The following is a 23251-nucleotide window of genomic DNA, read 5'->3' as shown; positions in this document are numbered from 1 at the left end:
TATTAGAAACAAATACTGCTATTCAAATTTAATTCCAATTTTCCATTGCCCTTGGACTAGTCCGATCGAAGAAAGAAAGCTCTAAAAGACAAAAGAAAATAAAGATCGATGGTGTAGAATGTTACAAGGTTACAGTAGGTCTGGAAGCACCAGAACTTGACAGACAAAATGTTACAACAAAACGGACAACTTAAAAAAAAAAAGTAATATTTTTAAATATTTGGATCAGATTCATTCTCCAAGAGGGGGAATGGTTTAGAACATTAAATCAGCTTTCTTCTTCATCTTAAAAAGACTGATCCAACACTTTCCGGGGAAGTCATCATTGCTACACATTTGAACTGTCATGATAGAAAGAAAGAAAAACCAAATTTATTAGAATGATGGTCAAAATAATACATGCATGTATCATTGAATAAAATTTTGGCTTCCAAATAATATCATGTGAATACAGAAATTATGTTATTCGTTTTTTCATTTTCTTAAAGTAACCATGTACAAGATTTGTAGCTCATACATCCACACATGGATAGGAATATAAACTCTTCAAAATATATGAAAATTGAAAGAAAAAAATAAGTATATTTATCTTAGATAAACTTGTTCATAAAACTTAAACTTATAATTCAATCCACTTAAATAATCCATATCATTATTTTAAAAACAATAAAATGTTTAAAATAAGAAAACGGTTCACTTACATCAGTATAAAATTAAAGTAATTTTAGACCCTTTCGTATCCCTTTATACAATTAATATTTTAATGATCCAACCGTTATATTTTATATTTCATTTATATGTCAATTTGATGTAAATTAAAATTTTCTAACTATTTTTTTTACATAAATAACTTTCAATCGTTCAATAAATATTAATATATCAGCTGTTTTAGATCAATATGATAGAGATATAGGATCGATTCAAAATTTTAAATACATGACAAGTACAATTATATTGATAAATTGAACGGTTGGATTATTAAAATATTAATAGTAAATTTTACACATATATAAGTGGATGCCTCCCCTAAAAAATATATTATTTTATATTCATATTCATATATTTTATAATTAAATTTAAAATAAAAATATTTTTTTTAAATTATAAATTTTAAAATTGAGCCAGCCCCCAGCCCGGCCCAATCCACCACAGGTCTAATCTTGGATACAAACCAAGTTGCATGCATAAAATTTTACCTTCTGTTGCCTATACTTCTCGCGTATAGCATTCAGGGAGCAACCATTAGTGTTGAGCTGCAGATCTTCCAATGCAAGAACCGTATTTTTCAGCTCTGATGCTTTATAACTAGTGTAATGCTCCAGGGTTGGGTTCTGCTTAAAGAAAAAAAGACAGAAAATGTCTCCTTCAGAAACTCTATAATCATGTAAAGATGAAAAAGATAACTTAATGAGGGATCAACTATTGCATACCCATGGATGGTCTGATTGATTGAGAGTCCATCTGGCAAGGAAAACAGCAGATGCAGCGATGTTTGAAGGTAAGAACTTTAAGAAGCTGTACTCAAGAAGAGTCAACTCTGCTAAATACTTGGCTAAGAACTCTAGTTCTAAACAAGGAACCTGTACATCAAGTTGATGGAAACATAAATCAGGTTTTTCTCATATTACTTTTTTCAAGTTTTATAGAGAAATGTAGATACTGATTTCCCAGATATAATACCTTGTAACTTGCTTGTGCTGCTTGAATGAATCTCCTGGAAAAACAAAAAATTAGGCTTATGGTTTACTTAATTATTTGGTGGTATTCAAAGTAGAGTTAGAAGATGGTGTTAGTTACCTGAGAAATGTTTTTGTGGTTGGAACTGACAACTGAAAATACAAGAAGTTTAGAACTTTGCTCTCCATTTTCAGCACCTATCATGCAATTAGAATCAGGAACCTTGCAGCCATGTTACTCGGATATGGATATATTTTCGGCAGAGGTATTTCATATATGGAGGGTAATATATATTCCCATATTCATGTCTGAATGAGATGTCGGAATACCACCAAATACATAGAATGTAACAAATATACAGCATGTAAGGAACCGTTTTTAGAATTTTAGGGAATTCCTCGTAAAATGACTCAATCTAAACCATAGACCAGAGCGGCTTTTATTTTTAATTACATGAATGAATAAAAGTGTTATTGAGACTAAGAAATGTGTTGAGAGTTGGGCATAATTTACAAGGAGGCCTTATAGAGTTAAACTTACATGAGGAATAGACCTCACCAGTGGTTAGCTTTTCCACAAGGCAAGTTCCTTTGGGAATACTTGTGGTTTCCTAACAAACAAAAAAATCCTCTGCAAGTTGTTTAGTTTTGCAGTAAGATTTTAATGCCAGAGTAATTGTTATTTAGTTATGTCCTTCCACAAAATACAATGTCCTTTTGGCGAACTTAGATCCATCATGCTACCTTCTATTTGAAAGAAAGAGTGCCCAAAAGTTACAGAACTGTTGAGATGCGCTCAGAATACCAAGATGAGAATTTTCCAGCATCGACTAAAATGAAAGTGTTAACTATTTGTTAATGTGCAGTATAATGACTAAAGCTCTGAAGGAGGTCTTAAGAAGGTTGATTTGATGGGAGTCAAGGGAAGTCTAGAAGTCTAGAATAACGAGGATTGACATTTTCAAAATGTCTTTAAATTTTGAATTTTTGTTTTTATCTCATTTATTTTTAAATCTAATTTTCTGATTCTATCTTTTGTTTTAACATTTGATTTTTTTTTATCCTATTAGTTGTTGAGGACTCTGATTACTCCCTAGATGTATATCCCAACTTATGTCAATCAATACAGAATTCACTCACTCACATTTTTACTTTACTCTTTACATTAAGCATGTGGTCTAAGAAGCAGAAAATGATGGCAAAGCACAAGTCAATGACTGCTATTTGCAAGATTAAGCAACTAAAGAAGATTATACCTCTTCTCTTGTGTAGGTATTATCAGTGATGAAGCAAAATTCTTCCACTCTTGGTGCACAAATCTCTTCATACTTTCTTCAAACCATAAAAGAAAAGCAGTCAGAATCCCTAAAGAAAGACTCCGAGAGATAATAATAACCAATGATGCAAATGTTAGCAAACTCATTCAAGTGTTGGGTGCGTGTATGAACCTCAACAGATATGTAACTTTTCAACCTACCAGAGATCCAAAGAGAAAAATAAAATCTCCCTTTCTCACGCATGCATATCCAAGATAGAATTGAGTACACACGAGAGAGACCAGATTCATTAATGTTGTTGACATCATCATGATCAACAGTTACTATCGTCAGAACAGATTTATAAAACGTAGTTCTTTGCTGATAAGAATTGTACTAATGATATTTGAATTTTTGTGAAACTTATTCCATTATGTACTAGGAGCAGAAGCAAACTAAAGAACTTACGAGGCAATTAGCATGCAAGCAACGCCAAGTAGCTGGAGCCTTTGTTTTTCTATAAAATTGTGAGAAAGAAAACGATCAATGAGGCTCACGGTGAGGTAAAGCGTGTCTGGGACTAACTTATATTCTTCAGAAACCTGAAACCGTATGAAAAACAATAAATAGCAAGCACTTCAACTAGACCAAAATTTAGCTCATCCTAACAATAGTGGGAAAAAAACCAACTCTTTATACACTCAAGCACATCTTATCCAGCGTTCAAGAAGGGGAGATGCAGCCATATTGACTTACCTCAACTAACCAGTCAACCAAAATTCCTCGCATGCTTGGGGTAATATCCCGCTGCAACTGTTCCATATAATTTGTTGAGGGTCTTTGGTTAAGCTGCAGAGAGTACAATCTCAAGAAATAAGCATCAACTATTTTGCTGGTAGAGCAAAACTTTGCGAGCTAAGCGACATTCCTTCTTTGTAAAAACAGATGTACAAGTGTTTTCCAAAATAAGATAGATTAGTAATATTTTAATAATGAAAAAAGGCAGCAGCTTCAAATAAAATTTACTGAATAATAAGATAGAATAGTGTTCACCATGAAACTAGAGTGCTATTACCAGAAAGTATGGCAATCACATTTGGCATTAAGTGAATGAAAATTGCACCACCAACCTCAGTAACACGCATGTTATTGTATATGTCTGGGGCATACAAGCCACATGCTTGAGGATCTTTTAGGTTGGAATCAATATCCACGACATCTTTCGAGGCTCCTAGTTTCTTGCAAGCCTCGTTTTGATCTGCATTATCCAATCAAAGGCAACATTTTTAGGGGCTAACTGCCAACGTGACTTCTACACAGCCATACATACAATGAGGTTATCCACTCTACTAATACCAGTCTCATATTAGCCAGTTTAGTATTTATCATGAAACTCATAAAAATGCCCAATTTTCACAAAAGGGTTCCGTCCGTTAACATGAATGAACATTTTGATCCAAAAACAGAATAGTTTTTCTTATTGCCTGTTAACCTTAGAGCAGTGTTGACACCTTATTCTTCCAAAACGGAGGTAAGACATTTCTTAGATACCCGATGGTTTTATTTTCAAATAGAGGTATGCCATTACATGGAGAATTTTAAATAGAGCACAAACCTATTTTCTGATGGCTTTGCTCTTCAACATCCATTGCGGAAATATGTTTTGGAGGCATTGCATCTGCAGTAGCACGTTCTTTTGCACAACACTTAGATTCCAGTAATTCTCTTTCCTCCGGTATTACTGGTAAAGTGATTTCTTGCGTTTCCACCATCCTTATTTTCGATAAGGAATCAGCTAATTTAGCTTTCACATCCTCTTCAGCTGATGGGATTTCCATGGCAATATCCTCAAACATTTCTGTGTTCTTCTCATTATGGTCTGTAATGGTCTGCTTGGTGATCTGTCAACCAGCAATATCAACAGGCACTCTTAGTTTGGATTGCACGTAGTAAGCAAAGAGTATTTTGTTGCTAGGAGAATAAATAGAAGAAAAAATCATTCCTCCACTTGTGGCCGTTATCAGGATGAAGTGATGGACTTAATCTTCTCAGTTGTTTAATATGTATATTAATCGAGCATATAATATTTTGTACACTGAAAATTTTCTGACTGAACTCCATGACAACAAAAAAAGGAAGAAATTTGATTTTCTCACCCGATTTTTAGTTGCATTTGTGCAGTCCATGTACAAAGTGTCATCGCCGACATTGGTTACATTTTTAAGCACTGCCCTTCTTTTAGGCTGAAGGCCAACAGTAGCAGGCACAGAAGCCTTGTTCTCATCTGATGCTGCTCTTTTGGAGTTCAATCGAAGAACACGTTTCTGTTCCTGTTTGAAAGATGGTTTTGAGGAGGAGCATATTCCTCCAGCCGCCCGCAAGGCTTTATACCTTGCTCGCGTAATTCTTCCTGTAGGCTCTTCAACTTCTTCGGTAGGTTCATTTTCTTTATTCATACTTGCTTGCCTTTTCCCAGAGCGATGTATGATTTTCAAATTGAAAAGTTTGTCATTGAACCTGCATTCTAACACCAAATTGTTGTCAAATAGTGAGAAGAATGAGCACATTAGAAAATAACTTTTTTTTTTAAAAAGCAAAAACTATGACTTCAATTAGTCTATATTTATATTCCTTTTTTTGAATAAGCCATGTTTATATTTCTAATTTTTTCTCCGGTACAAAATATATATATAATATATCGACCCCAAAACCCTTATATAATACATAAAGCACTTCTTACGGACAGTAGAAATATGAATTTCTCAAGGATTTAAATTGGCGCCGCAACATGATTTACTGTTGGTATTTTGCAGTTTTGGCTCTCTTTCCGTCACCGATATTCCTATAAACCTATGATTCATGAGAGGCCGCCATTTTCCATTTTCATAAAACTTATCGATCCAAAAAACCTTAGCTTCATGCATAAAGTTGCTACTTGTTTTTGAGACTAGAGATTTTTTTTCCTGGAGGATTTAAAGAGGAGTTGCAACATAATGTTACTGTGTGTGTTGCAGTTTTGCTCTTTCTCCGGTACCGATTTGTATAAATGAAGACCTAAAGCGTCTTAAGAAATCGCTATTTTCTATTTTCACAGATTTGAATTTGAGACCTTTAAAAATCCAAATCAAGATAAGATTTAAGCTACGAATCTTTTGCAATAACATCCTGATAAAAGAATGAATCATTGTGCAATTCAAAGTTCAAAATGACGGTGCCATTTGAACAATCATATTTTCTCAATACATGAATTAGAAAAATTCCATAGCTGATTTTTGTTTTAAGGTAGCAAAACAGAGGATTCATGCATTTTCTTCATTTTCTTTATGGTAATAAAGAAACCAGAAACTCAAAAACCTAATTCTTAAACAAGTACATTTTATCATATCTTTTCTTCAAAAAATCAGCAACTCATGTCCAAGCAAAACCAAGCAAAAAGAAAAACTAAATATTCATGACAAAACACGTAATGCAAATTGAAATTCGACTACAATTCAATATTAAAAATGAAAAAAAAAACGAAACTCGTATTCGAAGATACAGAGACGAGCTTACTTACTTGTGCTTCGACGAACTCCGAGATCGAAAACGAAGAGGTTCGGATAGGTCGAGAGAGGAACTTTAAAAAAAAATTCTCACTTTGTTTGTATGCTTTTATTTGTATTTCCTTTTTTCGTATTATCTCAGAGAAAAGGGAAAAGCGATACGTGAGTGAGCTGTTGTTTTCACAGAGTGTGCTTGATATAAAAGGAGAGAGGAGAGCGTAGGAGCTTGAGCGGGACACTGCTACAGTTTAAACTTCTTTAAATTTCTTTTGTTATTTCCACTCCTTTCTTCCATCTTCCACGCATTATTTTTTGACTTTTTGATTCTTTTGAGTTTTGACCCATGTGTAATTTTTCTTTTTAGGTAATTATTTTTTGGTTGCCTGTCTTTGTACAGTAGTAAATTATGAAATCTGATTTGTATTTCCTCCGCCATGCAATTTCAAAAATAAAATTAAAAATCAATGGATTTTTTTTAATTTTGCTACAAAAATAATTTTAAAAAGCATAAAATTGTGCTAAATAATTTTAAAGCTTTGGTAAGTGAAGATTTCAAATCTTTATAGTCCTTTTTTATGTTCTTTTTAAATTTAGAAAAAAAAATTAAACAGATTCTTAGTTCTCAAATTCCAATTGATGTAAAGAAAATGGTATTTTAATCAATAAGGAAATCTAATGAAATATTGTATTCTCTTACATATTAATACAGTAATTTTTTCTAAAAGCTTTTTTTTTTTTAGAAATTTCCATATTGGATCTAATTAATACAATTAACTAATTTTTTATTCTTCATATTTATTTTAAAGTTATTTTTAAAGTTTTTAAGTCAATTTTTTTAAAAGACATTTTCTTTTTAAGTAATTACATATCGGATTTGATTAATACAATTAACTCATTCAATTTTTTTTATTCTTCATGTCTGTTTTATAGTTTATGTTCAAGGTTTCAAGCCAACTTTTAAAAGGCATTTTCTTTTTAAGTAATTACATATCGGATCCGATTAATACAATTAACTCATTCAATTTTTTTATTATTCATGTCTATTTTATAGTTCTAGTTCATATTCAAGGTTTCAATTCAATTTTTTTAAAAGGCATCTTCTTTTTTAAGTAATTACATATCGGATATGATTAATACAATTAACTCATTCAATTTTTACATTCTTCAGCCTATTTTATAGTTCATATTCAATGTTTCAATTCAATTTTTTTAAAAGGCATTTTCTTTTTTAAGTAATTACATATTGGATCCGATTAATAGAATTATCTCATTCAATTTTTTTTATTCTTCAGGTCTATTTTATAGTTCATATTCAAGGTTTTAAGTCAATTTTTTTAAAAGGCATTTTCTTTTTTAAGTAATTACATATTGGATTAGATTAATACAATTATCTCATTCAATTTTTTTTCATGTCTATTTTATAGTTCATGTTCAGGATTTGAAATTGTCCTTTTCAATAACATAATCTCTAATATTCAAACATACATTTTCTCTTAAAAGGTGTATTACCATTACATATTGGATTAGATTAATACAATTATCTCATTCAATTTTTTTTCATGTCTATTTTATAGTTCATGTTCAGGATTTGAAATTGTCCTTTTCAATAACATAATCTCTAATATTCAAACATACATTTTCTCTTAAAAGGTGTATTACTATTCCACTCAACACTTGCAACTATATATAAAACATGTATAGATATGTTAAAATAAATTTGTAGCAATAATATAAAAGGTACCGTCAGGGCGAAGCTAGAATTTTCTTTTAGGGGTTCAAAATTACATTTTAATTTTTACTATAGTAAAAATATAATTTCGTCATTTTAATAACTTATATATTTATAAATTTTAAAGGATTAAATTAATTTTTTATTATTTTAAGAGAGCAAAATATAATATTATATTTACTAATTTAAATTTTTAAAAAAATTTAAAAGACCTAAATAAAAAAATTATTTTAGGGGATGAGCCCTACCAACCCCTTAGCTGCACCTCTAAGTGTCGTTATATTTTAATAGTTGAAAATATAACTATTTTGTAGTAAATAAATTAATTTATTGCTATAAATTATGAAAGATCAACAGATATTTCGACTAATGTTTGAAGGTTTTTTTGGTTGCGTACAATCAAATATCAAATGTTGAGCAGAAAATAATAAGAAGAAAAAGTAACGTAAGTTTAAGGTTAAAGATTGTAACATCTCAATAAAAAAAGGTTAAAGACTAATTAAACTCTTTTACTAAAGTAAAATCTAGATTTACTCGTGTACTGTAGATTTTACGTGACTTTGAAGTTTGGGATCTGAGAAACGAGGGAAAAGCTTGCTTAAATTCAAAATCAAAAATAAAATACCCGTGTTCTTGCTTCCTTTGATTTGTTGATTTGATAAAAAGGAACTCTGAAAAAACGGTGATTCTTACCAATGTCAAAATCAAAATCATTTCAGTGCTAGATGCTTTTGCCTCTTCTTTGCGGGTACTTTTTTTCCCAACTTAAATAATTGAATAAAATTCTAATAGAATAATAATATTTTTGTGTTTAGTTGAATAGAATGATATTATAATAGCATAAGGAAAAAAATTAAAATGACTATAAATCCCCTTAGCAGAATTTTTTACGTAAATGATTATTGTTATTGTTAATAAATTTTAATAAAATTATTATTAAAAATAATTTAATAAAAATTATAAATAATTTAACTATATTTTAACAAAATTATTATTAAATATAATTTAATAAAATTCTTAATATAATTATTATTATATGAATTAAAAAATCATAATATTTAATACTATAAAAATAATATATAATCTACTTTACTATTTTTAAACTGCAATACATATTTAATGTGCTAAAATATCATCAGTGAAACAAATAATTTAATTATTCTACAATAAAAAACAAAATATTAGAAGTAATAAATAACTTGAGAATTATATTTCACATCCAAACATAATATTCATATATTAACAAAAACTTACATTATTTCATTAGTATATATGTCATAATCCATATGTTATAAAATATTACAACATTGTAATGACATTTTATCATGTCATTATACCATCAAAATATTACAAACACAAAAAGTTACCAAAATATTATCAATACAACCATGATTTTTAATGGTCGGCAAGAAATCTTCTGACCCATTCCAATCGCACAGAAGAAGATAAACTAAAGAAAATGAGCATTTAGGTTTGATGATCTGGGATTTTGCTCAATGCGCGGTAGAGCTCATCCTCAGTTAAACCTTCAACTTCACATAATGTTGGATATAATGTTAGAGCTCTTTCTTGAATGGTCATTTCTGTCTTTTGTTGAATTAGCACTTCGGAGGCAATACTCCTACTAATTTCAACGCCAACAGTCTGTATGTTTTTCGCCAATAAAGTGGCAGCATCATGAAATGAAGTAGAAGAAATATGATCACTTGCATCAGAAATCTTTTTTTTCTTATTTGAAAATGTAAAATCACATTGGTTTCTAGCTGGTTGCGGTTGTGTAGCTGAAAGATCCATGTCATCCAAAGAAACATCAGCTTCGCATCCATAGAAATCGTTTCTCTCTTCATGAATATTTGTAGTAGCTACACCCTCAACATCTATTTCTTCAATAATATTAGCGGTTGTTTTAGCATCTTTCCCAGTGTTTCGATCTTTTGAGTAGATGGCAGTAAGTTGGTCATAATAAGGGAAACTACGATGTTTGAGTTGACCGGCTTTTTTATGACTCTATAAAAATGAAGAATTCATATTAGATATAAGTTTGGTTAAAATAAGATAATAAAGACTTGAAATAATTCTTACATTTATATATGAGTTCCACACCGCATCTTCAGCAACAACAAGCTGCCTATGCTCATCCCAACCAAAATCGCTATTATTTTTTCCACTAAGCATGTCATAAACGATTGACCAATCCCTTTTCAATGTCCTAACCCTCGATTCAAGATTAGGTTTAGCCTTCAACATGGCATTGGGTAAAACTTTTTCTAACATTTTTTCCAACTCATTTAAATAACTGGCTTTGAATCCCGTATTAGTGTTGAAGGTTCCAACATTGTGTAAGTCGACCATACAGGCAACCAACGCAGCATCTTCTTTTAGAACCCATTTTCTTTTGGTTCCTTGAGAATTTTGGGAAGAAACACTTAATTGTGAAAAACTTGACATAACTATCTTAAGAAAAAAAACAAATTAAAATTAAGTTCAATATTATGAATCAAAATGTCAACACTTTATAAAATTATAACACATGATGAATCAAAAGAAAATAAATTATAATTTAACAAGTCTAGTACAATACAAAAAACAATTCAAACACCACCAAAGTTTCATAAACTAGATACATGAAATAACATAAACAAATTAACGTTTACTATTTTTACCCTTAACCTAACTAATTTTTAGATGTTTGCCATTCATTAAACATTTGGTTGGCTAGTTCCATCCTCTAAGTAGCTCATGCATCCGATGGATGAATATTTACGATATTTGGTTCATCGTCATCTATCACGTTACTAGGTAATCCTTCTCCTTCTCCGCTTCAACAAGATCAAGACTCATATAGGTTCGAATAAAATTATGGAGCAAACAACATGCAATAATGATTCTATTGTGCACCCTCACAGCATAGAATGATGGACTCCTAAGTATTCCCCATTAAGCTTTAATAACCCAAAGCATCTTTCAATAACATTACGTGATGAAGCATGTTTCAAATTGAAAAATTATTCCGGAGTACTTGGTTGGTAACCCTGACGCCACTCATTCAAATGATATATTTGTCCTCTAAAAGGTGCAAGAAATCCCTCACAATTCGTGTATCTAGCATCAACTAGATAATAACAACCTATAAAAAAACTATTTGTCATGGTTAAATTCCCAAAAAAGTATAATCTTAAAAATTAATTCAAAATCCTCTAATTTTGCACTTTACCATGAGGAACTTTTAGTCCATGTTTCCTACTAATGGCATTTCGAAGAACCTGTCTATCAGCAACAGAACCTTCCCAACCAGGAAGAACATAAACAAAATATATATCAGGTGTACAAACACCTAACATATTTGTTGCTATGTCACTTTTTCGAGCTCAATATCTATGTTTATCAACTGTTGGAACCCTAATCTTGATGTGGGTTCCATCTAAAGCACCTAAGCAATTCTACATCACATGTATAAAACCTTGAGTTAGGATACTATATTTAAATCTAAATCAACTAAATTATGTACAAGTTATATATAGAACTCACTCTAATACCTTGAACCATTTCCACATTGGGTCTGTAGAATTAGCTGTAATTGGCTTTGCCTTTTTAAATAACACATCTTGTAAGCTTATGACAGCATTTAAAACATTGTGAAATGATCTGCTAACAGTTTCCTCAGACCTATTAAAGTGATGCTTGATAACTCGATTTTTAAGGTGATGAGAAATGATATGTAAAAACATTGCCACTTGCTCGTCAACAAGCATGTTCCTTGACGACTTCAATTCCCCTGAAGTTTGTAACATCTCACATAGTTAAAAAAAAAGTAATTCTATTCATCCTAACTTGTTCAATACTGTAATGACCCATTTTCAGTAAGTCGGAATAGTGGTTTCGTAACCACAAATCCGAGCTAGAAAGAAAATTTATTTTAATATTGTGGTATGGTCTATATTATGATAGGAAGGTTGCATGAAAATTTTGATAATAAAAATTTATTGATTATATGGTAAAATTTATTTAAATGGATTAAATAAAAAAATGCATTTCCGGGACTCCGTTTCGATAAATAGGATTCATAAATATTTATAAAGTTAGTTGTGTGTCTAATTATGTTTTGACTAGGTGAATTTGATTTAATTCGAAGTAATTAGGAAAAAGGGATTAGATTGAAATAAGTGTGAAAGTTTAATTATAAATTAAAGAAAGTAAAAAGAACTAAATAGGGAAATATACCATTGTTATAAATTTAGGCGGTTTAACATTGAAAAATCTAAGATGTTTTTTAATTTAAAATATATATTATATTATATTTACTTAATTAATAAGTATGTTATTTTATTATATAATATAATATAATATTATATTATTATATATATAAAACAAAAGAAAGAATAGAAAGAATAAAGAACAAAATCGAAACAGAGGAGAAACAGGGGAGAAAGAAAGAAAGAAAAAGTAAAGAAAGAAATTTAGGGTTTTTAAGGTTCAATTTCAAATTGGTAAGTCAAATTAAGTCATTTTCTTGAAATTTTTGAGTTTTTATGATTCTAAAACAAAATACTATTAGGTATATGCTGAAATTTTGAAAGTTAGTAGATTTTTTTATGTAGTTTATATTGAATTAGTGGATGAATTAGAGATTGAATTGATGGAAATTCAAACTAGGATTGGGAAAAGGATTAAATTGTGAAATAAGTTATAAGTTTAATGTAATGAGGATTAAATTGTAAGAATTTTGAAATTAGGGTTTATTAGTGAAAATTTGAGAGTTAAGTTAAGTTATAAGTAGAATTTAAGTAAAAATAAGGTATAGATTGTGATAGAAATCGAAATAATTTTAGTTATGAATTAAATTGAAATATGAGCTAAGGTAAGAAATTATGAAATGATTATATCATATATGTTTATTTTTATTGAATAATATAGGAAAGTCATTTGATTGTTTTTTTTCTAATATATAAATGTTATATGTTTTATATGAAATTGAAGAGAAAGAAAAGAAAGGAGAGGACCTAATTGAAGAAAAAGGAAAAGAGAAGGCTAAGGAGTGAAGGAATACATCATCTCAACCTTTTTGTTGTAAGTACTACAAGATTATTATTTTTTAAATTATTTTATTTAAATGCCTATATTATAGTATAGAATTATTTAGAAATAAAATAGAATAAAGTAAAATAAAAGATTATGGAACTATGAAATTTGTAAAGAAATTATAGATGGAAAATATAAGATGGTATATTGTTTAAACATTAAGTAAATATTCTGACAAAAGTATATATATATGTGAAAATGATGTGATAATTGTGAATTGTGAATTGTGCACTAAATTGTAATGATGGAGAAATGAGAAATCTTTTTTCGAAATAATTCTATAAAGTATTTAAATGAATGAGATTCAGTTTTAATGTCCAAGTAGATGGAATTTAGAACTACTAGGATATTAGTGGCATGTCATTAAGGAACTTTAGCGCGCTCTCTGATTATTAGCACGTTGGTGCTTTTTGATATTTAGCACGTTAGTGCTCTTTGTTTAGCACATCTGTGCTCTCTGTATGATACTTTAGTGCTCTCTGTTCATTAGTGCATAATAATGCACCTCTGTATTTGTTTCGTATATCCGGTGTGTTCTATAAAATCTACTTTGGGCTAAGATTATGATTTGTGGACAAAAGCGAATCATTAATGTGTTAAGGTAAGTTTTATGAAGTTTATATGTATGTAAATATGTAATAACAAACTGAGTTTGAAATATTTTATTTAGATTTATTTATCTGTTTATTCTTGTAGTGCTTACTAAGCTTTCACCGGCTTAACGCGTTTAATTTTAATGCGTAGGTACAGTTTGACTCTAAGAGGTAAAGTCAGATTAGAAGATCTCTCATCTCATCACATCTTCAAGAGCTTCAAAAGTAGTTACCATATTTTGAATTAAAATGACATGTACATAGGCAGTCAATTATGTTCCCATGTATTATGAACTAAAATATAAACTCTTGAACTTCTATCTATTTTGAGGTGCTTGAAATATTTTGGTATATATATGAAATGAGTTAATGAAACTATACGTATGTTTGCAAATATGGTTGGTAAGTTAAAATACTATGTATAAATGTTTTAATTGAACAATATCTAGCTATAATCGTTTTGACACTAAATGTAATAGTCTTATATCGGGTCTGTATGATTAGACCAGGTATAGGGTTGTTACAAATACAAGTCTCGTCACTAGCATATACAAGTCTTTTTACATAATCTCGTTTTGCATAAAAATCTAAAATATATGATCTAATCCTTACTCTATAAGTATGTAGGCTATGGATGACACCCAATGTAACTAAGAACCAACTCGCAACTGTACACATTTCCAACCATATTGTCAATGCAAGATCAATTCTTTTACGCCTCACACATTGTACTATTAAAGGCAAACGAGCCATTACTGCAAGATATTAAAGTGTTACATATCTTCAAATAGTAGTAAAAGGGTCACATTTCTCCAATACTAATTTCAATAACAGTAAAATAAAATCAAAGAATTTAATTGCCAAAGAACTTACAATGATTCAGTGAATACAAGACGCTCAACTGTGGGTGGAGGAAGCAATCAAACAAGCCAAAGAAGAAGAGGAAACAATAACACACTATCAAAGAAAAATGAACAATACAGATTAAAAATCTTTACAAAGCACAAAGTAGAAATTACAACTATCTTTGCAAGTAAAAAATCTTGAAATTCATTTCTGTATCAATCACCTAAAAAAGAAAGAAAATAAAAGAATGTGTTTTTGTGAATTTAATTAATTGATGACTGACGTTTAATAATTATTTTTAAAAAAATACGCATTTGATTAATATCAATTTAATAATTTTTATGAGAAAAGAAAATAAGGTCTTAATTTCTTTTATTTTGTATTAACTCAATTCGATTATAAGTATATAGTGTGTTAAATATATTAAAAATTATGTATTTTAAAATATTCAATTATTATTTTTATTTAAATAAAATCTAAAACTCCATATACATTACATTCTTACCATAACATGATTTGTTTGTAGCATTTTACTTTATTTATTTTTTCTGTTTCGTTTGTTGAGATAATTTTTATAGTGTTAATTACAATTTTTAATCAAACAATATAAGTAGTTATAATTTTTAATCAAACAATATAAGTAATATAAAACATTGTTTGAAGACCAAAATTAAATATAACATAAATTAAAGATATCGAAAATAAAAATAGTTTAATAATATATTAAAAGATTAAAATAATTTTAAATGAAACATATCAAAAATAAAAACATATCGAAATTTAAATATAACCAAAATGTTCTTGTTTAAAATAAAAAGATCAAATCCGAATTGTAAATGTAGTTTAACATGTATATATTGTCTTTCCCGTATTATTAGAAAAGAGTAATGGTATCATCATTCCAGTGGAGATATTGGTTTTTGTCCCTTTTCCTTGTTCATTTTTGTTGTTGTTGTTGACTCTTGGCATTTGGCAGCCTACGAGGGTGTGCTGCTCTTTACCTTGGCAGCCTCCTTTTCCATTAACAAGTTTCATCTTTCCAAAGTTGAACACATAACCAACTTATAATAAAGACATTGGGAGGGTATTGTTACCTTAGCACACCATTAAGTGATATTTTTCCCCTTCTTGTTGCTACCTTCAACCTACAATGATAACCAATAAATTAATTTCTTTTAGGAGTTACAGAGGATGATCAAATAGGTTCACAGATCCCTTACTTTAATGATGAATGACTCGATGTGCATAAACAAATGACTCAGCATTCTACCACTTAAAAGATTATTTGTTCAATGAGTGGATAGATTTACTTTAAAACTAGTTTCTATTGTTGAAAGATGCATAGAACACAAACATAAATCACTTTGAAGTTCTTACTTATAACTACATGCAATGAATGGAATGTTACTATAGAGGCTGGTCTATACTAGAAGCACCCTTTTATTGAATATGGGAACAAAATATGAACCATATACTAAAATTGAATAGGATGATTAATCTTTTCGTCTATCATGAACACACGAAAGCATAGATGTAAACTTTTATTTTATTTTATCACTTCTAGACATTGAGATAACCTGGAATAACGCTAATAAATTAAATCCTAAGTCCTAATTATAAAAGTAATTAGAAAAGTATTTCATCCAGTATTGGAAAAGTAAAGCTTTGATGATAAAGGGTGATCAGTGCTGTAAATTTGCTTAAAGCTGCTACTATGATGGTTTTACGGAAGAAATACCAAGAACAGATATATAAAGATATCGACAAGAGGCAAAAGAATCACGTAAGTTACGGATTAAATCTACTTTATGCAGTTGAGATTTACAATAACATGCATTATCTCAAGCCTTTGATATAAGAAATTATGAACTTCGCCATCTCTTTACCTTCAAACAATCAAATCGATAAGAAAATATTATCAAACTTTCAGGACAGTACTATAAAAAATCTACTATACATGTTAAAGATCCAGATCAAGAAATAGTGATCGGCATACCTAAATCCCATACTTGAAATTTGATGTTATTGTACTGCACTGTTTCGGCATACCTCCCTCTCACACGCTGAGCCAGCAAGGGCCCACTCAGCCCTTTCCCAAGCCGATTGGTTGTTCGATTCTCTCTCGTCCCAAGCAACCTTAATGCCCCCACTCGGCACGCAACTTGGGTAAGAAAAAAAAAAGACAGACAGGAAAATGAAAGGAACAGCAGAAGGAAAAATGTTTATCTGACCTTGGATGAAGGGGAGGAATGCCGGAGTCGAAGGAAGCAAGAAATGGCTGCCGTTTGAGTGTTTTTGAAGTTATAATTTGTGAGGATAAAATAGGGTTCATATGGCAACGAATGGGTAAACAGTGAAGAGGGAAGGGAATATAAATCCCCAAATATCTTTGCTTAAGCCCGGAATAGAATACATCCGTAATAGGGTATTCCCTTGAACCAAACATCTGTTTAAGTGGGCTTGCAGAATAGGCTTGTAATTGGAAGGTAATGGTTACCTTCAACCAAACATCCCCTAAGGCTAGATTATTTGATGGATTTGATATCGATTTATTTTAGATTTAAAATTTTTTTTGGATATAATTAATCTGGCATGATTAATTATTTATTTTTATTTAAATATAAAATTTTGATATATTTTTTATTTTATTTTATGTAGGTATTAAAACATTTATGTAAGTTTTTTTTACTTGGATTTATATTTAACTATAAATAAATTTATTAAATGTTTGGATATAATTACTCGTTGATTCAAATCAATTCTATTAAAAATCATTAAAATTTATAAAAATAAAAATAAAGTCAATTCAATTAAAATTTTTAGTTAATTCAATTTATTTATACCAGTTTGTGATTCAACTGGTTCAATACCGTTTTTTAAATTTATACCCTATTAGATTTTTAATTTAAGTAGTTCGATTCAAATATCATTGTTACAAATAAATTTTTATATTTATTTTTAAAATCTTAAATGATATTATTTAATTAATTTACATTGTAATAAGTGAATAAATATAAATATTTTTATTATAAAATATAAACTTAATAAATATAACATTTTTTTATTAATGGGATTTTAATGCAACAAACCTAAAGAGCAGACCAAATAAAACAGTTGACTTTAAACACAACAATGATGGAGATTTTAATTTCAAAGAGCAAATAATTTGGACTTCCAAAAGAAGAGAAAAATTACAGCAGTAATAATGAAAACTTATACTATATTTATTTATTTATTATTCACTTTTTGGAGGAGTAGGCATATCTGAAAAAGAAAGATTTATTACTACTAATAATTTTAACAAGCGGTGGCAACAGGCATGCGTTTAAAATGAGATAAACCATAATTTAAGGGAAATTACATGGTCCCCGCTCGCTCCACCTATTAATTTAAGAGATCAACTATCATCCAAGTACTTATATTAGGATTTCAATCATATTTTATTTCTTTATTTGAAAAAATTAAATTAAATTTTATATATTAAATTAATATATATATCATTGTCTAGCTATTTCATTCATTTATGTGTGGTAAAAGTTTTTGATTGAATTAGAGACACGGGTCAATTGAATATCAATTTAGTTAAAAAAAATATAAACACATGAAATAAGATTTGAACACATGTTCTTTTACAAAGTAAATTGTATTATTTTTATTGTTAAAAAACTATTTATTGTGCAATAGCATGAGGCGCACGTGTAAGTATTTTGTGATTCTATCAATCACGTTAGTTTTTAACAATAGATTTTAATGAAATTTTTAACAGAATGACTAACTTGCTATTTAATCTAACATACAAAAAATAATTTGTCCATTTCTAAATAAAGGGAACAAAATGTAATTTAACTTCTAATATAATGATTTCGTAATGTATTTAATTCCATATTTTTAAAAAGTAAGATTTAAGTAATTTAATTTTTGAATCCATATTCTTAAAAAGTAAGATTTAAATAATTTAATTTTGAATCCTAAAATTTAAAAATCAATTAATTTAAAACAAAAAACAAGTATTAAGCAATATACACATGAAGCTGTAGACAAAGGGAAAACACAGAGTTGATTTATGTTGGTTCATTTATGAGTGCTTGTTGGAAAAAAGCGACTGAATAATTAATAAGTTCAAAGTGACTCTCAACTACTTCCATTTTCAAACAAAGGGAAGCTTTCAACCATTTATGTCTCCCTCTCTTTTTTTCTTTTGGCTATTTAAAGCAAAACCCTTTTTATGACCACAACTTGTGCCAGTCCTAATCAATCTATTTTTTCAAACTCTATAGCTTCCAAATTCCTATCCATCAATAATTTAGCCCCCAAAATAACTACTTTAGGGAAATTAACTTTTAGTTTTTACTTTTTAAATGATTTGGATGGTACCTCAATTGGCATGAGTTTTGTTGTTAATGTAGGAGAAATGGGTCTGAGTGCGTTGAAACGTATTATTCTCCTATTTATGAGTTGAGAAAGAGTTATGAGTACTTCTAAACCTTATATACAAATAAATAAATAAAATCAAAACATATAATGAAATTACACATAAAAATTAAATGGTTTCGTGGTCTCCCAAACATTGCATTGAAACATACATTAATGGTTTGTTTGGGATTGTTTGTTGAGTGCTAAAAGTAGTTAAGTTGCTAAAGCAAATTTAAACAATTTAGGTTTCAAATGAAAAATTGCTTTTAGAATCAAATGGTGAAGTCGGAGATCTTTTAATTTTTGGAGTTTGAAATGTAAAAATATCATTTCAACTTTATTAAATTTCTTAAATTGCATAACTACTTAGATTTAATGCTCGCTCTAGTGAATATCTTGAGAAATAAAAAAAAGTTATTATCAAATTAATAGCAACTATAATATTACTATATCTAATATACGACTAATATACTTAAATTAAATTACATAAATATCATTTAAATTAATTTTAATAGTAATTGTTATTATATGATTTTTTTTAGTTTTCAATATCACATTTTAACTGTTAATCATAATATTTTACAATAACATTAAAACACCTAAAATTAACAATTCACATATTTAAAAAATATAATTTTTAAAAAATACTTTTTTCTATGGTAACAATAATGTCAAAGTAGCCCTAAGTAGAGGAGTGGAGAGTGTGCTTGTCTCTTGTGATTCATGTGCAAAATGAAATAAAAACCCAGTACATACTATAGTTGCTTTTTGACACCGTTGTCCAAGTGGCGCTGCCATTGTACCTATGAGTTCATAGTTGTGGGGTAAGGGGTCCACTGATTCAAGGCTCCCCCTTTTGGATCGCTAACATAAATTTTTGAATCTTGAAAAGTTGACACTTGATATTGTACAACAATGAACAAAAAAGCTGATTATGCTGGGCTGTGATTGGATGGGTTTAGATCTCTTGTTTGTTTCAAACTATAATTCATTGCTATTTCGTTTTACTTTTGGGAAGCTTCCCCCGTTGAAATTTGAAATGGGTTTAAATTGATGATACCTTACTGACAGTGTGTTTTCAGGATGTGATTTTCTAAATCATTCAACTGTTTATTTATTTTAATCACGCATTTTATTTATAGCTTTTTGAAACAACAAATTCCCATATATTATAACTTTTTCTTTATTTCAAAGCAATAAATTTCATTCTTGTAGTTCTCAAGTCTTATATGAATCAAAAGACTATATTACAACACAATTAATTATTTATTTAAAAATTTAAAATTTAAAATTCATCGTAACTAATTGACTTGTATAATTTCTCAATATAATTTTTTTTTAAGTTTTAATGTACAAGTTTGTTCTTGGTGGCATATGTGTATTCGTTACCATATGAGATTTCATTTCAAGATAATGTAACGAGTGTTAGGTGGGGAAAGAATATAATTCTTTGTTTGGTTGACATTGCTGGATCATTTGAACTCTAATTAGCTTCGTTGTCGTGTGCATATTACTTAGGACGTCTCCTGTGTAAAATATGATTCGATTTTGAAAACTGCATATCATATTTTGCGTAAGTGTCCCTTTGCGAGGGAGGTATGGATGTCCTTGTGAGTTGATAACATGCAATTCGATTTCTTAGCTGTTCTTTTCTAATAGTGGTTGGTACATAATTGTCGATTCGAGGAGTTGTCGAGTTTCTTGTTTCCACGGGGTACAATGTTTTTAGTTATTTTGTGGGGTTTACAGAAGCATTAGAACAAGTGAAATTTTCAAGGAATATTGGATTCACCACAACAAGTGCCAGCATATGCACAAAATTTCGCTTGAGATATTGAATGAGTGTGATTATCCCTAGTTTTGCGTATCCATCGGGGTCCTCACTGGGTTGCTTGGAAGCTTCCTCCGCTAGGTTATTTTTTGTTGTATAGTGATGGGGCAGTAAGGGCTAGCACGAGATTAGCTTCTATAGGCACGTTGTTGCGGAATGTTGTAGGTGTGTGGGTTCAAGGGTTCAAGGTGATGATTGGTGTTATCGATGGTTTGTAGGTAGAGTTACGAGATGTTCAGGAAGGTTTGCAGTTGACTAAGAATTTGGAGATTATTCAACTGATTATGGAACTAGACACACTTTGAGTGATGAATATATCATCTCGACCTTTTAAGGTTAACCATCTTTTGGAAACTCTAATGAATGATTGTTTAGTCTTAGTACGAAAGGACTGGGCGATGGATGTCCGTCGGAAAGGGAATCAATGTCCTGATCACCTTGCTAATTTAGCTCAAGCGGAAGCTAGTGCTAGTGTGTATTGATCTAATCTACCTTTAAGTTTATGACCGCTCTTGCACGAGAATTCCGGAAGGGGTAGTGATATGCGTATGTAGGTTTTTTTCTTTTTTCTGTTGTAAAAAAAACTTACATAATTTCTTAATTCTATATATAAATAGTTACACTGAAATCAAATTATTAAAAAACTTCAACACAAGCCATCCCGTCGTTCAAACTCAGATTGGGCCAGGCTCAAGTTAGGCTCAAAAGCACATCTCGGTTAAACAAAATAAATAAGTAGTTGAGTTCTTGAAAAAAAATCAGATAGTAGTTGGGCTGGGCTGGATCGAGATAGTTATTCGGTCCATAAGCAGCTGTATCCAAACATAAGTCTGCATAATAGTGTGTAAATATGCAAAATTGCAAAGAAAGTCAAAATCATTTAAATAATTAGAAGTTAACTGCTAGGATTATTCAAATTACAACCAACATTTGAATACGGCGAAGGCGCCAACAGCACCAAAAGGAGCAAACTTTTCTGGTGACAACAATAATATATTATTTTCTTTCCCAATTATAACCAAATAGCAAGGTAGCCTTCGACAAGCATGAAGAAGGTCTTCCAAAGCTTAAGGGTGCACTGGTTAATTGAATGATAAAATTTCTGCATGTTAATGTACTATCCCAATACATTGCACAGCACTGAAGATGCTTTGATATGAAAGTTTATGGCTCTACAATGCCTTACTTTCTAGAGAATCATCTATATAAGCCATACTTGATAAATTGCTGAATCACGTTATTTGCATTTTTTGTGCCTTTCCCACTTCAATAAAATGAGACTTAGAAACTACATTTCAAAATGTTTTCCTTGCTTCATGCTGATGCTTATGGTAAGGGTAAGTCATAGGACTTAGTTTCCTTTAGTTTCTTTCATTATGTACCACCCCAAAACATGTTACCATGATTAGATACTATTATAACCATTTGCTTTCTTCTCTGTGTAAAAACTTTGGTTTGGCCCCATTACATGCTAGTCAAGTCTCTTTTATTTTTTTTGGCCCTATATAGCCAACATAGTTTACTAATGTTACACTAGACTTATCAATTCATATATTTTCATAGGTTATATTGTGTTTAAGATGTTTCATATTTATATGATTTTTTTGCCAGCTAAGTCACAATTGTTGAAGTTAATATCACGAACAAAAGTTCAGGCATTATGTAATCCATCCTCTCCTTAATTTGTAATATTTGACAAGTTAATCATTTGTTTATATAGATTTTGACATATTTATATATTCGTCTCGTATTTTTTATATTTTATTTTGTGTCACATTTTCAACTTGACGGGGGACCTATTATGTAGTGTATATGGACCCTTTGAATGGGAAAGGTTCTTTGAGCATAAGAATTGTTGTTTTCTTTCACAAACTTTGTCCCAACAAAAAGAGAACCTGACCTGACTACTCATTTTATTTGACAGGTTTTTGTTATTTACTATTTAAGGTCAAATAATTTTTATTCAGTTATCTTACAGTAAAGCTGCCGGTAATTGGGCGTACACGAAGCTGGTTTTGCTTTGCATTTACATTGTGCCTTTGACAGATTATGCATTTTTACTTTGTATCAAGTGTCGTTTTCTGTCATGCAATGTGCAAAATGCAGGAAAACAGTAAGGCCAAACTTCGTTGTGCGATATTTTACGGAGACATGGTTATATATATTCTTTTTCAAATTTTTGATGTACTCGGACCTCGTAAAAGATCGTGTTATCATATCAATATCTAAATACTATAGATTGGGTACAGGAGTCGCACAACGGCTAAAAGGGATTTGAATTAGAAA

General features: G+C 29.8%; 3 protein-coding genes across 7 annotated transcripts; all 3 read right to left on the bottom strand.

Moving 5' to 3' along the window:
- Positions 1–6702, bottom strand: LOC107907303 (cyclin-A2-2). 4 transcript variants are annotated; one of them, XM_016834631.2, is made up of 12 exons: positions 6489–6702; positions 5089–5449; positions 4548–4833; positions 4063–4190; positions 3689–3781; positions 3401–3534; positions 2933–3008; positions 1798–1874; positions 1681–1714; positions 1431–1580; positions 1197–1331; positions 1–341 (listed from the first exon to the last, which is right to left on the bottom strand). In XM_016834631.2, the coding sequence occupies exons 2-12, from the start codon at positions 5386–5388 to the stop codon at positions 282–284; spliced, it is 1473 nt and encodes a 490-aa protein (XP_016690120.1). In that variant the 5' UTR covers positions 5389–5449; positions 6489–6702; the 3' UTR covers positions 1–281. The 4 variants fall into 4 exon arrangements, with proteins under 4 accessions (XP_016690120.1, XP_016690121.1, XP_040948940.1 ...); XM_016834632.2 differs by having other exon boundaries at positions 5089–5456; positions 6485–6653; XM_041093006.1 differs by having other exon boundaries at positions 6485–6653.
- Positions 6703–9590: 2888 nt separating this feature from the next.
- Positions 9591–10638, bottom strand: LOC121217427 (uncharacterized). Its single transcript, XM_041093005.1, has 2 exons — positions 10286–10638; positions 9591–10210 (listed from the first exon to the last, which is right to left on the bottom strand). Exons 1-2 carry the CDS (start codon positions 10553–10555, stop codon positions 9671–9673), a joined length of 810 nt encoding a protein of 269 aa, XP_040948939.1. The 5' UTR covers positions 10556–10638; the 3' UTR covers positions 9591–9670.
- A 3640-nt stretch (positions 10639–14278) lies between these two features.
- LOC107907302 (uncharacterized) lies at positions 14279–17217 on the bottom strand. 2 transcript variants are annotated; one of them, XR_005913528.1, is made up of 3 exons: positions 16718–17217; positions 14749–15866; positions 14279–14630 (listed from the first exon to the last, which is right to left on the bottom strand). XR_005913528.1 is itself a non-coding variant. In XM_041093004.1 (3 exons), the coding sequence occupies exons 1-3, from the start codon at positions 17165–17167 to the stop codon at positions 15862–15864; spliced, it is 360 nt and encodes a 119-aa protein (XP_040948938.1). In that variant the 5' UTR covers positions 17168–17182; the 3' UTR covers positions 15485–15861. The 2 variants fall into 2 exon arrangements, 1 of the variants encoding a protein (XP_040948938.1); XM_041093004.1 differs by lacking the exon at positions 14279–14630 and having other exon boundaries at positions 15485–15866; positions 16718–16857; positions 16953–17182.
- Positions 17218–23251: the final 6034 nt, after the last annotated feature.

The sequence above is a fragment of the Gossypium hirsutum genome, chromosome D05, assembly GCF_007990345.1.
Source record: "Gossypium hirsutum isolate 1008001.06 chromosome D05, Gossypium_hirsutum_v2.1, whole genome shotgun sequence".
In the NCBI taxonomy this organism is placed as follows: Eukaryota; Viridiplantae; Streptophyta; class Magnoliopsida; order Malvales; family Malvaceae; genus Gossypium; species Gossypium hirsutum.
Note: the sequence above shows the minus strand (reverse complement) of the source record. Positions and strands in the feature narration are given on the sequence as shown.